Consider the following 17997-nt stretch of genomic DNA (forward strand, 5'->3'; position numbering starts at 1 on the left):
CCCATCACTATATGTGTATGATCCAAGTCAAACACTGTGCTGGCTGCAAATACTGGGATAGATATCCTAAATCAATAAAATTGCCTATAAAAGACACACATGTACAGCACTCGATGCAGTAAGTCCAGAAATACAAGTTGAGTTTGCAAAGTCTCTCAGAACCCACTCTAAACGGGTTCAAAGGCACCATGACAAAAGTAGGATTCTTCTTTCAAGTGAATACTACCACCTCGCACCTAGAAGGGGACACTCACCCTCTGTAATAGTCATATACTGACGAAACTATAGGGCGCGACTCTACTTATATTTCTGGACTGTTTTATTACAGAAGGATTTTTTTTTAAATAACAGCTATTAGGGATTTGCAATTACTACCACCATTGTTTTCCTTTTGCAGTGCAAGTGAAATGTGATTGGCTTTGTCTTAGTGACGGCTTCTACTGATATTTATTGACTTTATGAAAACTGAGATTTCATGTGTTGGTGAATGCTGAACATATGAAGTTAAATGCCAACCAAATACATTTTTCCTTTTTGATATAGTGGGGCACCTCTTTATAAAAGTGGCAATAAGCATGATTGTCAGAAAAGTGTCATTATTTCTGAGAAATAGTGGGACTTTTCAGATTGCCGTATTTAAAAAATAAATAAATAAATAAAAATAAAAAAAAAAATATGGCATTCAGTTGGGAAAAACTGGTATAAGCAGGCATCAACACAGGCCAAAGTAAATCTAAAAACTGTTTAAAGGAGGGGTGGTGACTTACTTCAAACATTATGTATTAGACACAAGACTAGGCATTTCATAGGTCAAGCCTGCTTCATCAGATCAATGGCAGTGTCAGAAATTGTTATAGTGATCGCAGCAATGCACCTCCCAAGTCCTTTTTGGCACTTCCTTATTAGTCATCCACCCTGATAGTGTTGGGCGGGTACTTTAGTTTCCCTTGCATTCCTGGAGCGCGATGATCACTATTTTTCATCAGAATTTCCATATTTGTTAGATTACTGGAAATATATTATTTCACAGCACTTTAACACTATCTGCCATATTTATAATTCTGCTCACCACATTATTGATCGCCAGGTAACGTTCATTACTATGGAGAACATCTTTGGCTTTGTGCGAGTGAAATGCCGTTTGCCAATTTGCTGTAGAGTACCACTTTATAAAGTAGTGTTATGCAGTTGCAATGACTGCAGTGTGTAACATGAATTAATGGTTGCAACTGGCCATCTGTTTCTCCATCTGCGTGCATGTGGCTATGAGTAACCAATTGGGGGGCGTGTACAGTATTACTATCCCTGAGATATTGCCTCATTTCCAGTACTGTTGAAAGGAGTGCCCTCATCTCACCCTTGACCACCATCATCACATGTCATCAGGCCACTTCAGGCTGCAGAGAGTTGCATTTTATTCTTTGTTAGGCTTCAGTTATACTCTAAGGCAGGGATGTCAAATTCCTCAAGCACCAAGGTTCTCGCATATTTTTGGCACAGCTTTAATTAATGGGACTGAATCAGGAAAGGTGTAGTTTATCAAGTAGGACACATTTCTGAGTCTCAGTCCATCCTAAACACTGGCATGGCTCTGGCCCTTAAGGACTGGAATTCCACATCTGTGCTCTAAGCACTACATTGTCTTTAGAAAGCCCATCTAATTTTGTTACAAAATATTGATTTTTTTTCTTTTTTCTTTCTGTTTTTCTGCAACAGGGAGAAAGGGTGGCTGTGCCAAAGGAAAAGGTGGTTCTATGCACATGTATGCCAGTAACTTCTATGGAGGAAACGGCATTGTTGGAGCTCAGGTGTGTGCCTTGCTGTTGACAAGCCTGCTTTTTCAGATCTATATCACCATGTATTGATTAGCTCCAAGTTACATAAAGCCACCACTACTGGTAGCTTCTTACTGGCTGTTTACAGACATAAGGACTGTGTCATCCAGCTGGTCCAGGAAATGTTTGCATGATTGCATGTCTGACTACTGATGATACCACCAGGCAGTCCAGTCTCACAGGAAAGCTAGATTAGCCGTGGTACATTTTTTACAGGCATTTGTTACATTGTTCCCTAAGCTAACACTAGCACTTGGAGTGCTTTTGGGGGTGGTCTGCACTGCCTCATGTACCGTATAATTGTTGCCTGGCGTCTTACTTAATGCCACAACTGATCTTCTGTCTGCTACTGGTTGGGAGCCTCCTTTTAAAAAAAAATGCTTGAGGCATAAGGCACAAACTGAATCTCCTCTCAAATTGTTGCACCTGGAGGAAATCTGAAGTAAGAAGAATACTGAACCAATCATTGCCGATTTCCTTTACAGTGTTTGCATAGTGTCTCCGGGTTTCTATCTCCATCGTCTACATAAGATAAATAAAGCCTGTTTAAAGGTACTGTTTAGTGAGGGGAAAAAGTTGTGTTGTGCTTACCCGGGGCTTCTTCCAGCCGCTCGTAGTATCTGAGGTCCCTCTGTGTCCTCATGCTGTCCTCCTTTGTGCTTTTGTGCCCTCAATTAAAGTCCACAACTTTCTCAGTCGCAGACAATGACGCAAATGCTGTCCCCTCTGCGCGCCTCCTTGATGGTGCTCCTGTGGCCTGGGGTCATTCTTTGCATGCGTACTTGCAAGTCTTTTATGAACCTTGCGTGTGGTGACAGTAGCAATACAGTGGGACTCCAAAGGACACCTGGGGATCGCCTATACTACAGGGGCTGGAAGAAGCCCCAGGTAAGTACATTTCAATTTTTTTCCCCTCACTTAAAGTGAACCAGAGACTAATCACACTCATGTATTTTACCATATATAGCAGTGGGAACATTAGAGAAAACTCCTACCCTGCTCTCTGTTTCATCTTTCACTGCTCAGCCTGCTTGTTATCAGCCCTGATAAAATCCCTGGCTGAGCATTCAGTCTGGATTTGCTCAGGAATCATTATAGCTGAGTCTGTCTTCTCTGATGTCTTTTCAAGCACAAGCCTGCCCCCTTCTGGTTCTGCTATAATGACTCAACTATAATGATTCCTGAGCAAAGTCAGACTGAATGCTCAGTCAGGGATTTTTTGTCAGGGCTGGTAACAAGCAGACTGAGCAGTGAAGGATGAAACAGAGCAGGGTATGTGTTTGCTCTAATGTTCCCACTGATGTATATGGTAAATACATGAGGATGCTTTGTCTCTGGTTCACTTTAAGGTTTCCATTCTGTTAAAACTAATCTAAATACTAAGCAGCTGACCATTTTTGTTTCATGCCCTCATGAGAACTTGGCTCAATGTAGCAGGTAGTCTGGGACCCCTCGCTAAGGAAATACAAAACTGTTTGTGATTTGCCTGCAATAAATACAAGAAAAAACATTTACCTAAAATTGTGTTATGATTAGAGCAGTGTTCCCCAACCCTGTCCTCAAGGCCCACCAACAGTGCATGTTTTGTATAAATCCAGAGGTAGTTAATCAGCTCTGCTGAGACACTAATTACTCCACCTGTGGATAGGGCTGTGGAGTCGGTACGAAAATCTCTTGATTCAAACTCAGTTTATGAAACCACCGCCTCCCACTCCGACTCCAGGTACCCAAAATTACTCCGACTCCTTAGTCCAATACTAACCAGGGCTGTGGATTTGGTACAAAAATCATCCGACTCCTGTCTTTGACTCCTCAGTTTATGAAACCACCGACTCCAGGTACCCAAAATTGCCCCTCCGACTCCACAGCCCTGCCTGTGGATCTGTGTGGTTTCCTGCAAAACATGCACTGTTGGTGGGCCTTGAGGACAGTGTTAGGGAACACTGGTTTAGAGAATTTGTTTTGGTTGGATATTTCTGTTGACCTGTGTATTAAGTGACTGGGTAGTTTTTTTTTTCTTTCATTTGTTTTTTATTACAAGAAAAGTGTCAACAGTAAAGGCAAAAAAGAAAATGAGCAGGTCTAATGGCATGCAACATTTATACAAATTAGCTTGCTTCAATTTTTCTTGCAGGTCCCCCTTGGCGCAGGCATAGCTTTGGCCTGTAAATATTTTGGCAAGGATGAGATTTGTGTGGCCTTATATGGTGATGGAGCTGCTAATCAGGTAAGAACAAGTATTCTATTTATATATGTATTTGACATATCTTTAACCACTTGATGACCCACCCTTTACCTCCCCTTAAGGACCAGCGCTGTGTTTAGTGATCTGTGCTGGGTGGGCTCTGCAGCCCCCAGCACAGATCAGGTAGCAGGCAGAGAGATCAGATTGCCCCCCTTTTTTCCCCACTAGGGGGATGATGTGCTGGGGGGGGTCCGATCTCTCCTGCCTGCGTGTGGCTGGCAGGGGGGGCACCTCAAAGCCCCCCTCCGCGGCGAAATTCCCCCCTCCCTCTCCTACCTGCTCCCCCAAGCCCCCCCCCCCGGAGGTCGGGGCTGCACAGGACGCTATCCGTCCTGTGCAGCCAGTAACAGGCTGTCCCCTGTCACATAGCGGCGATCCCCGGCCGCTGATTGGCCGGGGATCGCCGATCTGCCTTACAGCGCCGTACAATGTAAACAAAGCGGATTATTTCCGCTTGTGTTTACATTTAGCCTGCGAGCCGCCATCGGCGGCCCGCAGGCTATTCACGGAGCCCCCCGCCGTGAATTGACAGAAAGCAGCCGCTCGCGCGAGCGGCTGCTTCCTGATTAATCAGCCTGCAGCTGGCGACGCAGTACTGCGTCGCTGGTCCTACAGCTGCCACTTTGCCGACGCGCGTTATGAGTGCGCGGTCGGCAAGTGGTTAAAGGGGAACTTTCGCAAAAATCTTAAAATTTAAAACACATACAAATAAGAAGTACATTTCTCCCAGAGTAAAATGAGCCATACATTACTTTTCTCCTATGCTGCTGTCACTTACAGTAGGTAGTAGCAATCTGACATTACCAACAGGTTTTGGGCTAGTCCATCTCTTCATGGGGGATTCTTAGCGTGGCCTTTATTCTTTACAAAAACTTTTCCTGAAAATGAGTAATACAAAGAGCGGAGCAACTGCCATTCACTAAGTGCTTTTAAAAATAAAGAAAACCCTGAGAACCCCCCCACTATGAGAAGATGGGCTAGTCCAAAATCTGTCGGTAATGTCAAATTTCTACTACTTACTGTAAGTGACAGCAACATAGGAGAAAAGTAATTTATGGCTCATTTTACTCTGGGAGAAATGTAACTTCTTATGTGTATATGTTTTAAATGTTAAGATTTTTGCGACAGTTTCTCTTTAAGAAATCACTTTATCATATTATGAATAGGCTTTTATAGAACTGATAATCCATTTTGGTTGTGCTAAGCCTGCCATCTTGTGGCTGGAATGCTATGTACTAATTTATTTCATTTTTGGTCAGCTGCTCCCACTTAACAGCCATGCTTTTGGTGTATATGCAGAGCTTCTGTTTGGGTCCAAGGTGCGTTTGTAGTTTCTGGGGGGGCTCAGCGCACCTCTGATTAGAGGCCATTCGGAGGCGGCCTGGTGTTGCGCTGATCCACCTTTTGCGCAATGTGTGAAAGGTGCCCGTCCGATACTCCTGGCTAAATATTGTTTGAATAGGTAGAGGCAGCTGTGTTGCTTGGGAAAACCCTATGATATGAGGTTTATTTTTTTTTCTTTGTGAGGCCACATGAATCTGGTATCTAGAGGGGGATTGTATTGTCTGCATGTTCATCTGCCCTCACATTCTCTGTAGCCAGGTCTGGTTACTAAATTGTATTGAATATCAAACTTTGCTTCAGTACCAGGCTAGAATTCCTAAAGGCTTTTCAGTGCTCTGCTTGAATCCAGTACTGCTAATAAATGCTCTCTCCTGCTGCTTAAGCCATCTATTAGCAAAGATTTGAGGTTTCTGGCAGCATATTTTGTTATGTAAACTGTTGGGCCCTTTTCCCCTACACAGCTGAATCGCAAATCGCTAGGGTTGCTATTTTATCACAGAAATCATGAGAAGTATTTTCCACTATAGTGATTCCATTTGTAAATCGCAACCGCTTTCTGGAGCGATTTTCAGAGGGATAATGCAGTGCAAATGAAAATCGTAATCTCATAACCATTTATGAGCAATCACTGGCATATCTGATTTGTGATTGCGATTGCTAGTGGAAAAGGGCCCTTAGGCTTTTCCAGAGCAAACCCTAACTTGAGCAAAAGAAGCTGCAGTAAACAAAATCCATACTTAATCGTTACCTGTAGTGGAAACTGGAGACAGCAGTGTGGTGTATTAATCAGGGCTGTGGAGTTGGAGTCGGCGCAATTTTGGGTGCCTGGAGTCGGAGTTGGGAGTCGGATGATTTTTGTACCAAATCCACAGCCCTGGTAAGTATTAGACTAGGTTGGCTGAGAACGTTCAGCAGCAGATGTCTGAGGAAAAATGATAGCAAAGGGAAGCATAGACCCTCATACTCGGGTGTGGGATGGGATGATTAACCTGCAGAACATGATACAGTATATAGAGCACCTGCAGAACATGATACAGTATATAGATACAGTACATAGAGCACCAACAACAGATACAGTAAGCAAGTGAAGCAGTGTAATAGGGTGGTACATGGTGGCCACACTGGCAGCGTAAAGTCTGGATGTGTTTTGTTTTTTTTTTGTTTTTTTTTTTTTTAGGTATGTGTATCCTCTCCTTTGAGTCAGGATTCTATACATGTTTTGTTTTCCTATGATGTCCCATTCCCCAGATATCCTCACTTTATGCCTTGTGAATTCTCTCTTAAGGTGCCCATACATTACTCGACTTGGCAGCTGATTGACCATACAGCTTGATGATAATCGAATCGGATTAAAATCGGTGCCGCCAAGATCATGCCTGAAGAACTATGCAACCAATTTCAGGCTGATATCGGTCGCATGTATTGATCGGCCGGGCTGCAAAATATCGGACCGGCGTGGTCGATCGGGTGCATGCCGGTAACAGTGCGATATTGAGATGGAACCTCCGGCGCTGTCCACCCTAGTGTAAATGTGCCCCCCATGTGTGCATTTATGCTTTACTTGTCTGCTGTCACCTGCTGTGGTTCCCATTCATCTTCTACTTCCTCACACCACACTGTGCTGAAGACGGATGGGCACTGTGACGGGTGACAGTGGACAGGTTATATATAAATTAACTCATGGGGGGCACATTTACACAAGCGGGAAGTGACTGAGGCGGTGGATGCAGTGTCACAAGGCCAATTCCTGAGAGGTTTCATGCTGAAATAAATCAGGAATCGGCCTGTGGTGTATGGGCTGCCTACAGATGATCAGATTCGATCAGAGAGGAATCTGTCTCTTGGTTGAATCTGCCCATCATCACTAGATGTATGGCTACCTTTACTATAACTGTAACCAGTTCCATGCACTGGCCCCTCCCTCCCTGCTGGGTAAAGTGTTACCTCACACAAACTTAGAGATGAGATCTAGTTTGCTTTTAAGAGAGTCTGAAGCGAGAATAAATCTCGCTTCAGACCTCATAGATAGCAGGGGCATGTGTGCCCCTGCTAAAACGCTGCTATCCCGCGGCTTAACGGGGTCCCTTACCCCCCAAATCCCCTCCGTGCAGCGGGGGATCTCTTCCGCACTGAGGCAGGGCTAACTGCCGCAGCCCTGCCTCACGCGCGTCTATCAGACGCGTACCTCCGCCTCTCCCCCGCCCCCTCAGTCTTCCTTCACTGAGAGGGGCGGGGGAGAGGCGGCGATGCGCCGCTGATAGACGTGCTGTGAGGCAGGGCTGCAGCCGTTAGCCCTGCCTCCAGGAGGAGCAAAATCCACGACCAAGTTGATCGTGGATTTTGCAAGGGGGGGATTTGGGGGTGAAGGGACCCCCGTTTAGCCGCGGGATATCATTTTTTAGCAGGGGCACACATGCCCCTGCTAACTATGAGCTCTGAAGTGAGATTTATTCTCACTTCAGAGTTTCTTTAAGAAATGCAGATTTTATATAAAGTGTTCAAGTCTGGTCTGTGCGGTTATGGCTGTTTGGTTTGGGCTGTAAATTGTTAATGACATCTGCTTCTTTATCTTCAGAGATCATCATTCCAGAAAATAGTTTTATTTCTAGACTTGTTATGAGCTGTATTTCTTCTTACAGGGCCAGATATTTGAGACATACAACATGGCCGCTCTCTGGAAACTGCCTTGCATCTTTCTATGTGAGAACAACCGATACGGCATGGGCACATCTGTGGAGAGAGCTGCAGCCAGCACAGACTACTACAAGCGTGGGGACTACATACCAGGCCTGAGGGTGAGCACTGTCTCAGGAGGACAGAATCCTAGTGCGTCTGCCCTTCTGCTTCACACAGAATCATAAGCCGAGTTCATCTTCTGTCATCTGAAAGGATCGCTAAAGCATCCATCAACATGCGACCACCTCAGTCTGTTCACAGCTAGTACACCCATTACATTTGGAAAACCTTTGCAGGATATAAATCAACCTGTACACACTTCTTGCTTTCTGTAAAGGACCTCCAATAAATATGACCTTTTCTTAAGAAATTCACACTGCAGACCAACTTGTAAATGCTACTGTGCGGCAGTCACGGTAATGGGAAGCATAATTGTCCAATAGTGGAGCTTGGGCTTGGAAGGGGCCAGGGGTAAGCAAAACTGCTCTTTTCCAAGAAACTATCCTTAGGTAAAGGAAATGCTTTGAATGAAATTCTGTAGAGAAACAAACAAACTTTTTACTCCCTGCTCTGCTCTCAGTAGCAACTAAGCTGGAGAGGGAAGACCTGTCTTCTCTAATCCCCTCCTAATCTTCTGTCCAATTTGTCACCCAATTTCTGAACAAAAGCTAAAGTGAGCTGGTGACTAATTAGGTCCATCTCAGAGGAGACTACAGCTTGTGTACAAGTCCCCCTGAGCTTGTTTAAAGATCCAGTGCACTAGATCTTCAAATGACAAGTGTCACCCAAGTGCATAATTCATTATACAGTACTCGCATTCATACTACTCCTGGAGGTGTGGCAGTGGTCGTGCGCAACTTTACTGGTACCGTCGAAAAGCAGCATTGCTGCGGGAGCTTCTGGGAAAGATAGCAGATCCCTTACGGACAGGGGAGCAACCCCACCCCCCAGTGGCACACTCCAGTACAGTAGAATGCTTTATGGTAAACTCCAAGGGACCAGGAAAAGTAGTTTACTATATCAGACGTTAACTATATCAAAATTGGTCATGCATTATTTATTTATACAGATGCATTTTCTGGGACCTGAGGACTGGGTTTACTATATCCAGAGGTTTACTATATCAGAGTTTACTATAGCGAGAGTCTACTTTGCAATCAATGTTATAACCTGAACAAATCAAGACCTAAACTAAATTGAGGCACCATGACCATTCTGAAAAACAGAAAAGGCTTATTTCCGGTTTGCATGGATTTGCGACCTATAGTGCCCCCATTACATTGGTGTAGGTAGAGCATGCTTTTTGTTTTTTATGCCATAAGTCTGCTGTTTTATCCATTATTAAAGTGATTTTTATTTCATAGGTTGATGGCATGGATATTCTGTGTGTTAGAGAAGCTACCAAGTTTGCTGCTGACCACTGCAGATCTGGGAAGGTATTGCAGATAAATTATGTTCAGTGTGTCTAAGTTGTAACCTTATAAATTATGTATGTCTGTTTTTATGTAAATCATTTGTGACACAGTTATTGCTTTTTGCAGGGCCCTATATTGATGGAACTCCAGACTTATCGTTACCATGGACACAGTATGAGTGACCCTGGTGTGAGGTAAAGGCATGATCAGCTAATATTCCTGTGCGGTGATGACACCAAGTTTATGTTCTATTTCTTACTATATGACACTTATCAGTAATGACATATTCCTGCATTATTAATTAATTAGAAATGTAATGACCTATTCCTGCATTATTAATTAATTAGAAATGTATTTACTGGTGATCTTCTTATAAGATTGTCACCTGCATTGTGCTTCCCCATAAAACGGGCTGATGTGCCAGTCCTGTGCAGTAAGAAGTTTGCTCCACTTGACATCTAATCCTTGAATCTCTGTGTGATATCCACTAATGGAAATATGGAATATGAGGTTGGGGCTAGTTAGGAGGAAGGTTGTAGTGCTTGGTTCAGCCACCCAGAAGCCAGTGATCTACCACTGCTGTATGAGTATTAGTTCCGGCATTCTGCTCTCTACTTCTTTACTGTGCATTTGATATATACCTAGTTATACCTGGTTTTGAAAGTACCTGTGTGTGCTGCATCTATTAGCTCCTTACTGTCAGTTAGAGTTGTTTCCCCAGCACAAAGCAGATCACCTGCCCCAGCCAAACTTTTGTGGCCCACATTGCAACTTTGCTGTTGGGATTTTGGACACAAAAGCTAAATACAGTAGAATGCTGTCATAGTAAACACTAATAAAGTATACCTCTGGTTATAGTAAACTCAGTTCCCAGGGTCAGACCACGTGCCTATATAAATATACAATGTATGATCGACAACTCTGATATAGTAAACTACTTGGCCAGGTCTCTTAAAGTTTACTATAAAAGGATTCTACTGATTCAACAATGTTGTAACATGTTTGTAACCTGGGCATGCACCATATGAAGTTACAACCACAGGGTAAGTTCAGTGGTACTGTAGCTGTAACTTCTAATCCTCTTTCTCTTTCTCATTTTTTTTTTTTTATTGGTTTTATTTGACATAATGTACTTTATAAATATTTTTTTTGGGTGGTACCTTTTATTGTCTGGAGTGTTCTCTGTGTGGCTGTGTGTCTTCACGCCAGAAGCGCTCCTTTTACCATTGGATGAGGGGCTGTGTATTGGCGCAGTTTTTTTCATTATTTTTAATATTGCAGTGTTGGTTCCTTTTACCTGGCGTTTGATCTCTATACGTTCACTGGACTTACTGTTACTCATTGGAGAGGCGCTCACCAAGGGGTGAAAGGGATTGTGAACGGTGGTGTCCTGTTGTTAGTTTAATGCACGCACATTGGGTGACTGGCTCAGTTGGATCTGTAGTCGGTGGCTTCCACATTCCTACAAGTGTTTAGAAGAAAGTACCTGCGGTGAGTTGGGCACAACTCTGGAATGTATAGGCACACTTTACAGTTAATTTATAACCTAGACTGTACATGGACCAATGGGGCTTATATTCTGGGCAGTTTTGATCTCAGTAGGCAGACTAGTCACAATTCTGTTCAGTGATATTATGTCCATGTTTTTCACGTGGTGAGTGGATGTTCTGTTTGATTCTTGTTTAATGCATCAGACACACAAGGCATGTACAAATCTGCTGGGTCACAGTTGTCCTTTATTATTGCACATCGAGAAGCATATTTTAGGAGAGCGGTCATGTTCCTGAATACATATTTGATAACCTCTCTTTTTGTGATGTGTAGATAATTACTAGAGCCACTGTGGCTGATTTCACTGTTTGGGTGCATCAAAGCATGTGGGTGGATTGATTTTATTTACACGTGATTGAACACAATGTTTATACGCTATTTACGGTAGCTGTTTGGTTCCATGGTTGTGTATATATTTTGGTCTTTACAGGTGACACCTGTCAGTCACTATTCTTGAGCTACGTTGTTTATTTCTGGGAGACCCTTGGACAGGTATCCATATTTATGACATGAATGGTACATTTTTTTTTATTCCAGTTATGGTTTGATACAGTTGCATATTGTGCACCTCTATGTTGAGTGGTTTGTTGTAGTTTTATGCATTGTGCATTCTTTTTATTGCACATTGGATTTGTTATTTAACTTAGTACATGACTGAAGCCTTAACGGAAGTATCAGGCAATATAGAGAAAATGAGATCTAATTAGCCGGGGCTTCATCCAGCCCATGGCAGCCAATATGTCCCTTACTGCAGCTCCGATGTCCCCTCCATTGGAGATGCTGGCGTGGTTGAGTGTACAGCGCAGGCACAGTAGTTCTGCGCAGTACACCCCAGACCACGTGAGCTCGTGTGGCGCAGGCGCAGAAGATGCAGACCTGGCATCGTCGGCATCTCTAATGGAGGGGATCTCAAGAGTTGTGGAGAGGGACGTATCGGCTGCCAGGAGCTGGAGGAAGCCCCAGGTAAGTAGATCTCATTTTCTCTATATTGCCTGATGTTTCCTTTAATGTGATTTAGCCTCTGATGAAGCATCTCTTGGCCCTGAAACGGGCCTCAGGCAAGATTGGAATTGCATTGGTTGTTCATGCATCATACTTTTTTTTTTTAAACTCTTCCATTAATATGAATGAATTTTAGTAGGTAGAGACCGACACCATCTTGTGTAAATAAGCTATTTTATTGTTAAAAATGGCACATGACAGTATGGAACAGCGACGTTTCGGAGGACAAACCTCCTTTATCAAGCTCTGTCAGTGTATAAATCAAATATGACACAATCACACTATTTATACTTAAACACATGGAGTATAAACCAATCAAGTGCATTTGCCACTATGTGGCGACCGATCACCGTCCGTCTCTTCACACAGACCTGATGGGGAACTTCTTACGCATATGCAAAGTCCCATGACGTCTCAGCTATGCGGTAGGGCGGTCAGGTGCACAACAGAGCGCCAGGCATCCACAAAACGCTGACCAATAGGGAGAAACCAAGCAGATGGCAACACCCAGCTGATACACCTACCTTGCGGCGGACCAGATGGGTAACTGAGTCTCTCCAGGCCGCTCGAAGAGCCGCCCCTTGGCCGCGCGTCTGGCCGTCACGTGGGCGATGACAACATCCCGCCCACGTGACCGCTCTATGTGGATGCACGCACTCCAAGTACGCCTTCCGCCCCACCACATATCAACACATAAACAAACCCATGGCAACGCAGTATCGTACAGCGTATTACGCCGTGCTATGCTAGAAATGTAAATTATATGGTAGAAAAAGAGAGCCCTTAAAGAATAGCACCTGAGCGGCCTGGAGAGGCTCAGTTCCCCATCTGGTCCGCCGCAAGGTAGGCGTATCAGCACAGCCGCATGATGCAAAGCAATCGCACCTACTCGTATCGACATTGACAAGTTCATTATGGCACATAACAATATTTCCTCTCAAGCCTACACGGTTTTGCACAGGTAGATCTGCCAAGCACCTTCTTTCAGCAGTAGCTCATCATTAACAAATAAAGGTTCTAACAGAAGTAATTGCACTTTGGGTGCATACACACACTCAATTTTGATTGGCCCTCATACTACATGGAAAATCAAGATTGTGTGTGTGTGTATATGCACTCTTAAATCGGATTTTTTTTTTTTATATGAGCCTGGACGCAGTGTCTATTTCTTGCAACTCATAGCTGCAGCGGTGAAAGTGTCATCCTGGCCACCACAATGCATGCTGGGAGCTGTAGTACATTAACCTGCTGAGCGGTCTGGACGAGCTCAGCTCGTCCAACACCGCCAGAGGCTGCCGCTCAGGCCCTGCTGGGCCGATTTTCACCAAATAAAGTGCAGCACACGCAGCCGGCACTTTGCCAGCCGCGTGTGCTGCCTGATCGCCGCTGCAGCGCGGCGATCCGCCGCGTGCAGCGGCGAAAGAGGGTCCCCCCAGCCGCCCGAGCCCAGCGTAGCCGGAACAAACAGTTCCGGCCAGCGCTAAGGGCTGGATCGGAGGCGGCAGACGTCAGGACGTCGGCTGACGTCCATGACGTCACTCCGCTCGTCGCCATGGCGACGAGGAAAGCGAAACACGGAGGGCCGCTCATTGCGGCCTTCCGTGTTATTTCTTGCCGCCGGAGGCGATCAGAAGATCGCCTCCGGAGCGCCCTCTAGTGGGCTTTCATGCAGCCAACTTTCAGTTGGCTGCATGAAATAGTTTTTTTTTAATTAAAAAAAAACCCTCCCGCAGCCACCCTGGCGATTTAATCAGAACGCCAGGGTGGTTAATGTGCCTACATCTCCTATGATTACATTAATGTACAAATCTCCTAGTGTGCATTGCAGTGACCTAGGGGTGGGGGGGACACTTCCTCTAGATGGGGAGGAGCCTACAGCATACAGGGATGGATGTGGGTGCTCTGCTATTTGTTGTTTGAGCAGGGCTGTTACTTCTCGGTTTTTATTGATTTTAAACAAGAAAATCTTTAAAACACTTCTTTGGTTTGTGTATAAAAAAAATATTTTATTTACTTTACAGCTCCCCAATGTTGCCTTAAATGTGTACTTTAAAAGAAAATGGAAAAAGCGGGTTGCGGGTGGTTTGCGGGTATGAAAAAATTGGAACCGCGCACTGTTCTTACCTCTCCCACTGGAAGTCAGGCAGTCATGCGCAACACCATCATTTCTCCTCTGCCCTCCATATCAACAGTGCGCATCTGAAGACTGTAGCTTAGTGATGCATCCATCCCTAAACTGTCAGCCAAGGGAGGACGTCCCAATCTTTGCAGGTGACAATCGCAGTGGGTATATGCACCTTAAAGAGGCTCCGAAGTAAGTTAAAAAAAAGAAAAGTTTCACTTATCTGGGGTTTCTGCCAGCCCCTTGCAGCTACCCTGTGCCTGCAACATTATCAAACGATCCTCCAATCCTCCGGCGCGGCTCCGTTTCTTTACCGCCGTCTTACAAGTTGATGGCCACTGCACCTGCAAGGCCCTGGCCACGCGCATCATCACTCCCATCGCCAGGAGCGTCCTGTGCAGGCACAGCGCAAGAAAACCTTGCACTGCACCTGCACAGGACACTCCCGTCGATGCGGGTGCCCAGGGCCTCGCAGGTACAGTGACCCACCAACTCATAAACCGAAATTGAGCTGCGGCGAGGAACCAGAGGCCCTGGCGCGGGCACAGGACGTCTGCAAGCGGCTGGTAGAAGCCCCAGGTAAGTTAAACTTTTTTTTTTTAACCAACTTACAGGTTTCCTTTTAAGGCTTTTGCTGGATTTGCTCAGTGGCTCATGATGCTCACATCTCAAGGAATTATAGGATCTTTTCCAGGCATGGTAAATGAAATGGAAATAATTCCAAATTGATGCAGGATTCGGCAACTTTTGTGCAGCTTGAAAATGGACCATTCCAACTTGGTGGGGTTTGATTGGTTAATCTGTAATAAGCGAAATTTGTATATGGAATTTGCATAATCCATTAACTCAGAATGATTTGCATTTCATTGACCATCCCTAGTATTTTCTAGCTTTAACAAATGCATAACATATACATTCATTGTTTTTGGTTTGTAGTTACCGTACAAGAGAAGAAATCCAGGAGGTGAGGAGTAAAAGTGACCCAATCACCCTTCTAAAGGACAGGATGGTAAACAACAACCTCGCCAGTGTGGAGGAGCTGAAGGTATTACTATAAATAGAATACTTTACCATACAATCCCAGCCAGGGCACTATCTGCAAAGAGTTTGTATGTTCTCTCCGTGTCTGCGTGGGTTTCCTCCGGACACTCCGGTTTCCTCCCACATTCCAAAAACATACAGATAAGTTAATTGGCTCCCCCTAAAAATTGGCCCTAGACTACAGTACTTACACTACATAATATAGACATATGGCAATGGTAGGGATTAGATTGTGAGCTCCTTTGAGGGACAGTTAGTGACAAGACAATATAAATATAAATATATATATATATATATATATATATATATATATATATATATATATATATATATATATATTTTGTACAGCGCTGCGTAATATGTCGGCGCTATATAAATACTAAATAATAATAATAATACAATCATCTCCTGTCTGTAAGTTCCCTGCACGAACCTCTAACTGAATTGTCCTGGGAAGTAATTAAGCAAGATTACCCTTTTTATAAGCTGGTGCTGGTGATGTCTTTAAAGGTTCCCACTCCAGTCAACATAATACATGGCAGTGGCATCATGTGACCAGAAAGGGATAGTGGCCAAACCCTCACACTTGAGTGGCTGGTTTATGTGTGGTGGGCCTTGGGCTTCCCTAAGCATGGCTAAACCTTTTTTTTTCTGCCCACATATCTGACTGCTCCAACTGGTGTATCAGATGGGTTGAGGTGTGGCTACACTCCTGTACCAGGGTAAACATACAAAGTTCTAGAATAGATCTCTACAGACTCCTATTTCAACACAAACACTGTACCATGGCTTGAGGGGATAGCCGGGTACTGACAGCCAAACAACCTTCAGCCCCATACACACACTCAATGGCGGTCTTTTATGCAGCACAATTATTAACACCTTACATTGTTGGACTGACGTCTTATCAGTTGTTTGAACAATAGCAAACAACCTTTTTTTGGTTGTTTCAACTTGTTTCACAACAAAAGCTGTTTGATAATGTCGCTGCATAAAAGACCGCGGTTGTGCATGTGTATGGGGCGTTAAAGAGAAACTTCGACCAAGAATTGAACTTTATCGCAATCAGTAGCTGATACCCCCTTTTACATGAGAAATCTATTCCTTTTCACAAACAGACCATTAGGGGGCGTTGTATGACTTGATATTGTGGTGAAACCCCTCCCACAAGAAACTCTGAGGACCGTGGTACTCCTGGCAGTTTCCAGTCGGTGAACCTTGTTGCATTGTGGGAAATAGCCGTTTACAGCTGTTTCCAACTGCCAAAAAAGCATGCAGCAGCTACATCACCTGCCAACAGTAAAAGATGTCACCATGTAATGTCAGAATGTAAATCAGGGATTTAAAAGATTTTACAATGGGCAAACACTGACTAAATTATTTATACATAATTATTGTAACAATGAAGCACCTTTTTTTATTACATTATTTTCACTGGAGTTCCTCTTTAAACTGCTTCGAGTAGTACAAAGCTAGAGTGGCAGTGGTTCAATTGATTTTCTGAAACCTTATCAAGATTGAATGGTGCTACAACACATACAGCTCAGCGCTGTTGATTTCTACAGTATTTACATTAGTGACCCCCTAGAATAGATAACCCTTTAATAATGATGCATGGTATCTGCTACTGGCTAACACAAGTGTCCTTTTCACAGGAAATTGATGTTGAGGTACGAAAGGAAATAGAAGAAGCTGCTCAGTTCGCCACCACTGACCCTGAACCCCCCCTGGAGGAGATAGCACATCACATTTATCATAATGAACCAACCTTCGAAGTACGAGGGCCAAATCCCTGGATCAAGTACAAATCTGTCAGCTAAATATCAGAGACACTCCTATCCCTCCATCATTGTATATCCTCCATAGTCTCTTACTTTCAATGGGAACTGTTGAGATCCAAGTGAACTTTTCCTGCTTTACCAGTGTAAAGAACCTGACTATTGTTTTCAAGCATTTTAAACTCTACAGATGGAACTTCTACGCGGTCGGAAACATTTGGATCTGAAGCCTACTGGTTGCCTTATATTCTGTTGGTGACACCGTTGGAGAACACACCTGAACTGTTATTTATAAGAACGCTTCCATTTTTAAAGTGTATATTGAAAGCAAATCATGTGTCTTACCATATATACTTTTTGCTGTCATTAAATCTTGGCCTTTAAGTATTTTTTTTTCTTTATTGGCTGACTGTGCGCTTCATTTTGTTATCTTTATGCATTGCTGTAGATATTACATAACATCTAGAACTGACTGTAATCCACCGGAACACCTGAAGAGTAGGTTGTATACATTTTTAAAATAATTGTTTGCTTGGTGACAAATACAGTCTGGCTTCACTGTATACAAGTATCTGCTGATTTCTCTTGAGGTTGACACGTGGAACGCCTCATATATAAACATTGGCAGAAAATAGTAACGGATTTCACCAAAGTTGTAGTTTGGGGGAATGCAGAACCTATGGGGCTGCTGCACAGAGAAGAGATGGCTGTCTATGGCTTGGGTATTTCAGTGGTAGGCATAGAAATGTTAGACATTTTCTTTAAAAGAAACTAGCTAGAGGGGGAGCAGGGAAGGGGGGCCCAGGCGAGGGGGGCTGCTTCTCTTCCTGGCTGCTACCCCCTCTAGCATGGTGGCCCCCTCCCCACCCACAGACAGTGATGGGGAGTCGTTTGTTTGAAATGCAAGCGGATCCGAAACATATGTGGCAAACTAGCAGCACGGATCAGTTTGCGTTGCAGTTTTTTCAAAACCGGACCGCGGATTGCG

At 44.0% G+C, this 17997-nt stretch overlaps 1 protein-coding gene across 2 annotated transcripts in view; it reads left to right on the top strand.

The window, feature by feature from the left end:
- The window catches only part of PDHA1 (pyruvate dehydrogenase E1 subunit alpha 1), a 45598-nt gene extending 28205 nt beyond the window's left edge, over positions 1-17393 (top strand). For both annotated transcript variants that reach the window (XM_068269983.1, XM_068269984.1), the window contains 7 exons: positions 1717-1808; positions 3970-4062; positions 8064-8219; positions 9465-9536; positions 9642-9709; positions 15127-15235; positions 16887-17393. In XM_068269983.1, coding sequence (XP_068126084.1) covers positions 1717-1808; positions 3970-4062; positions 8064-8219; positions 9465-9536; positions 9642-9709; positions 15127-15235; positions 16887-17051 — 755 coding nt within the window. In that variant the 3' untranslated portion in view covers positions 17052-17393. The remainder of the gene's footprint in view (positions 1-1716; positions 1809-3969; positions 4063-8063; positions 8220-9464; positions 9537-9641; positions 9710-15126; positions 15236-16886) is intronic.
- Positions 17394-17997: the final 604 nt, after the last annotated feature.

This window comes from Hyperolius riggenbachi, chromosome 2 (assembly GCF_040937935.1).
Source record: "Hyperolius riggenbachi isolate aHypRig1 chromosome 2, aHypRig1.pri, whole genome shotgun sequence".
Taxonomy (NCBI): domain Eukaryota; kingdom Metazoa; phylum Chordata; class Amphibia; order Anura; family Hyperoliidae; genus Hyperolius; species Hyperolius riggenbachi.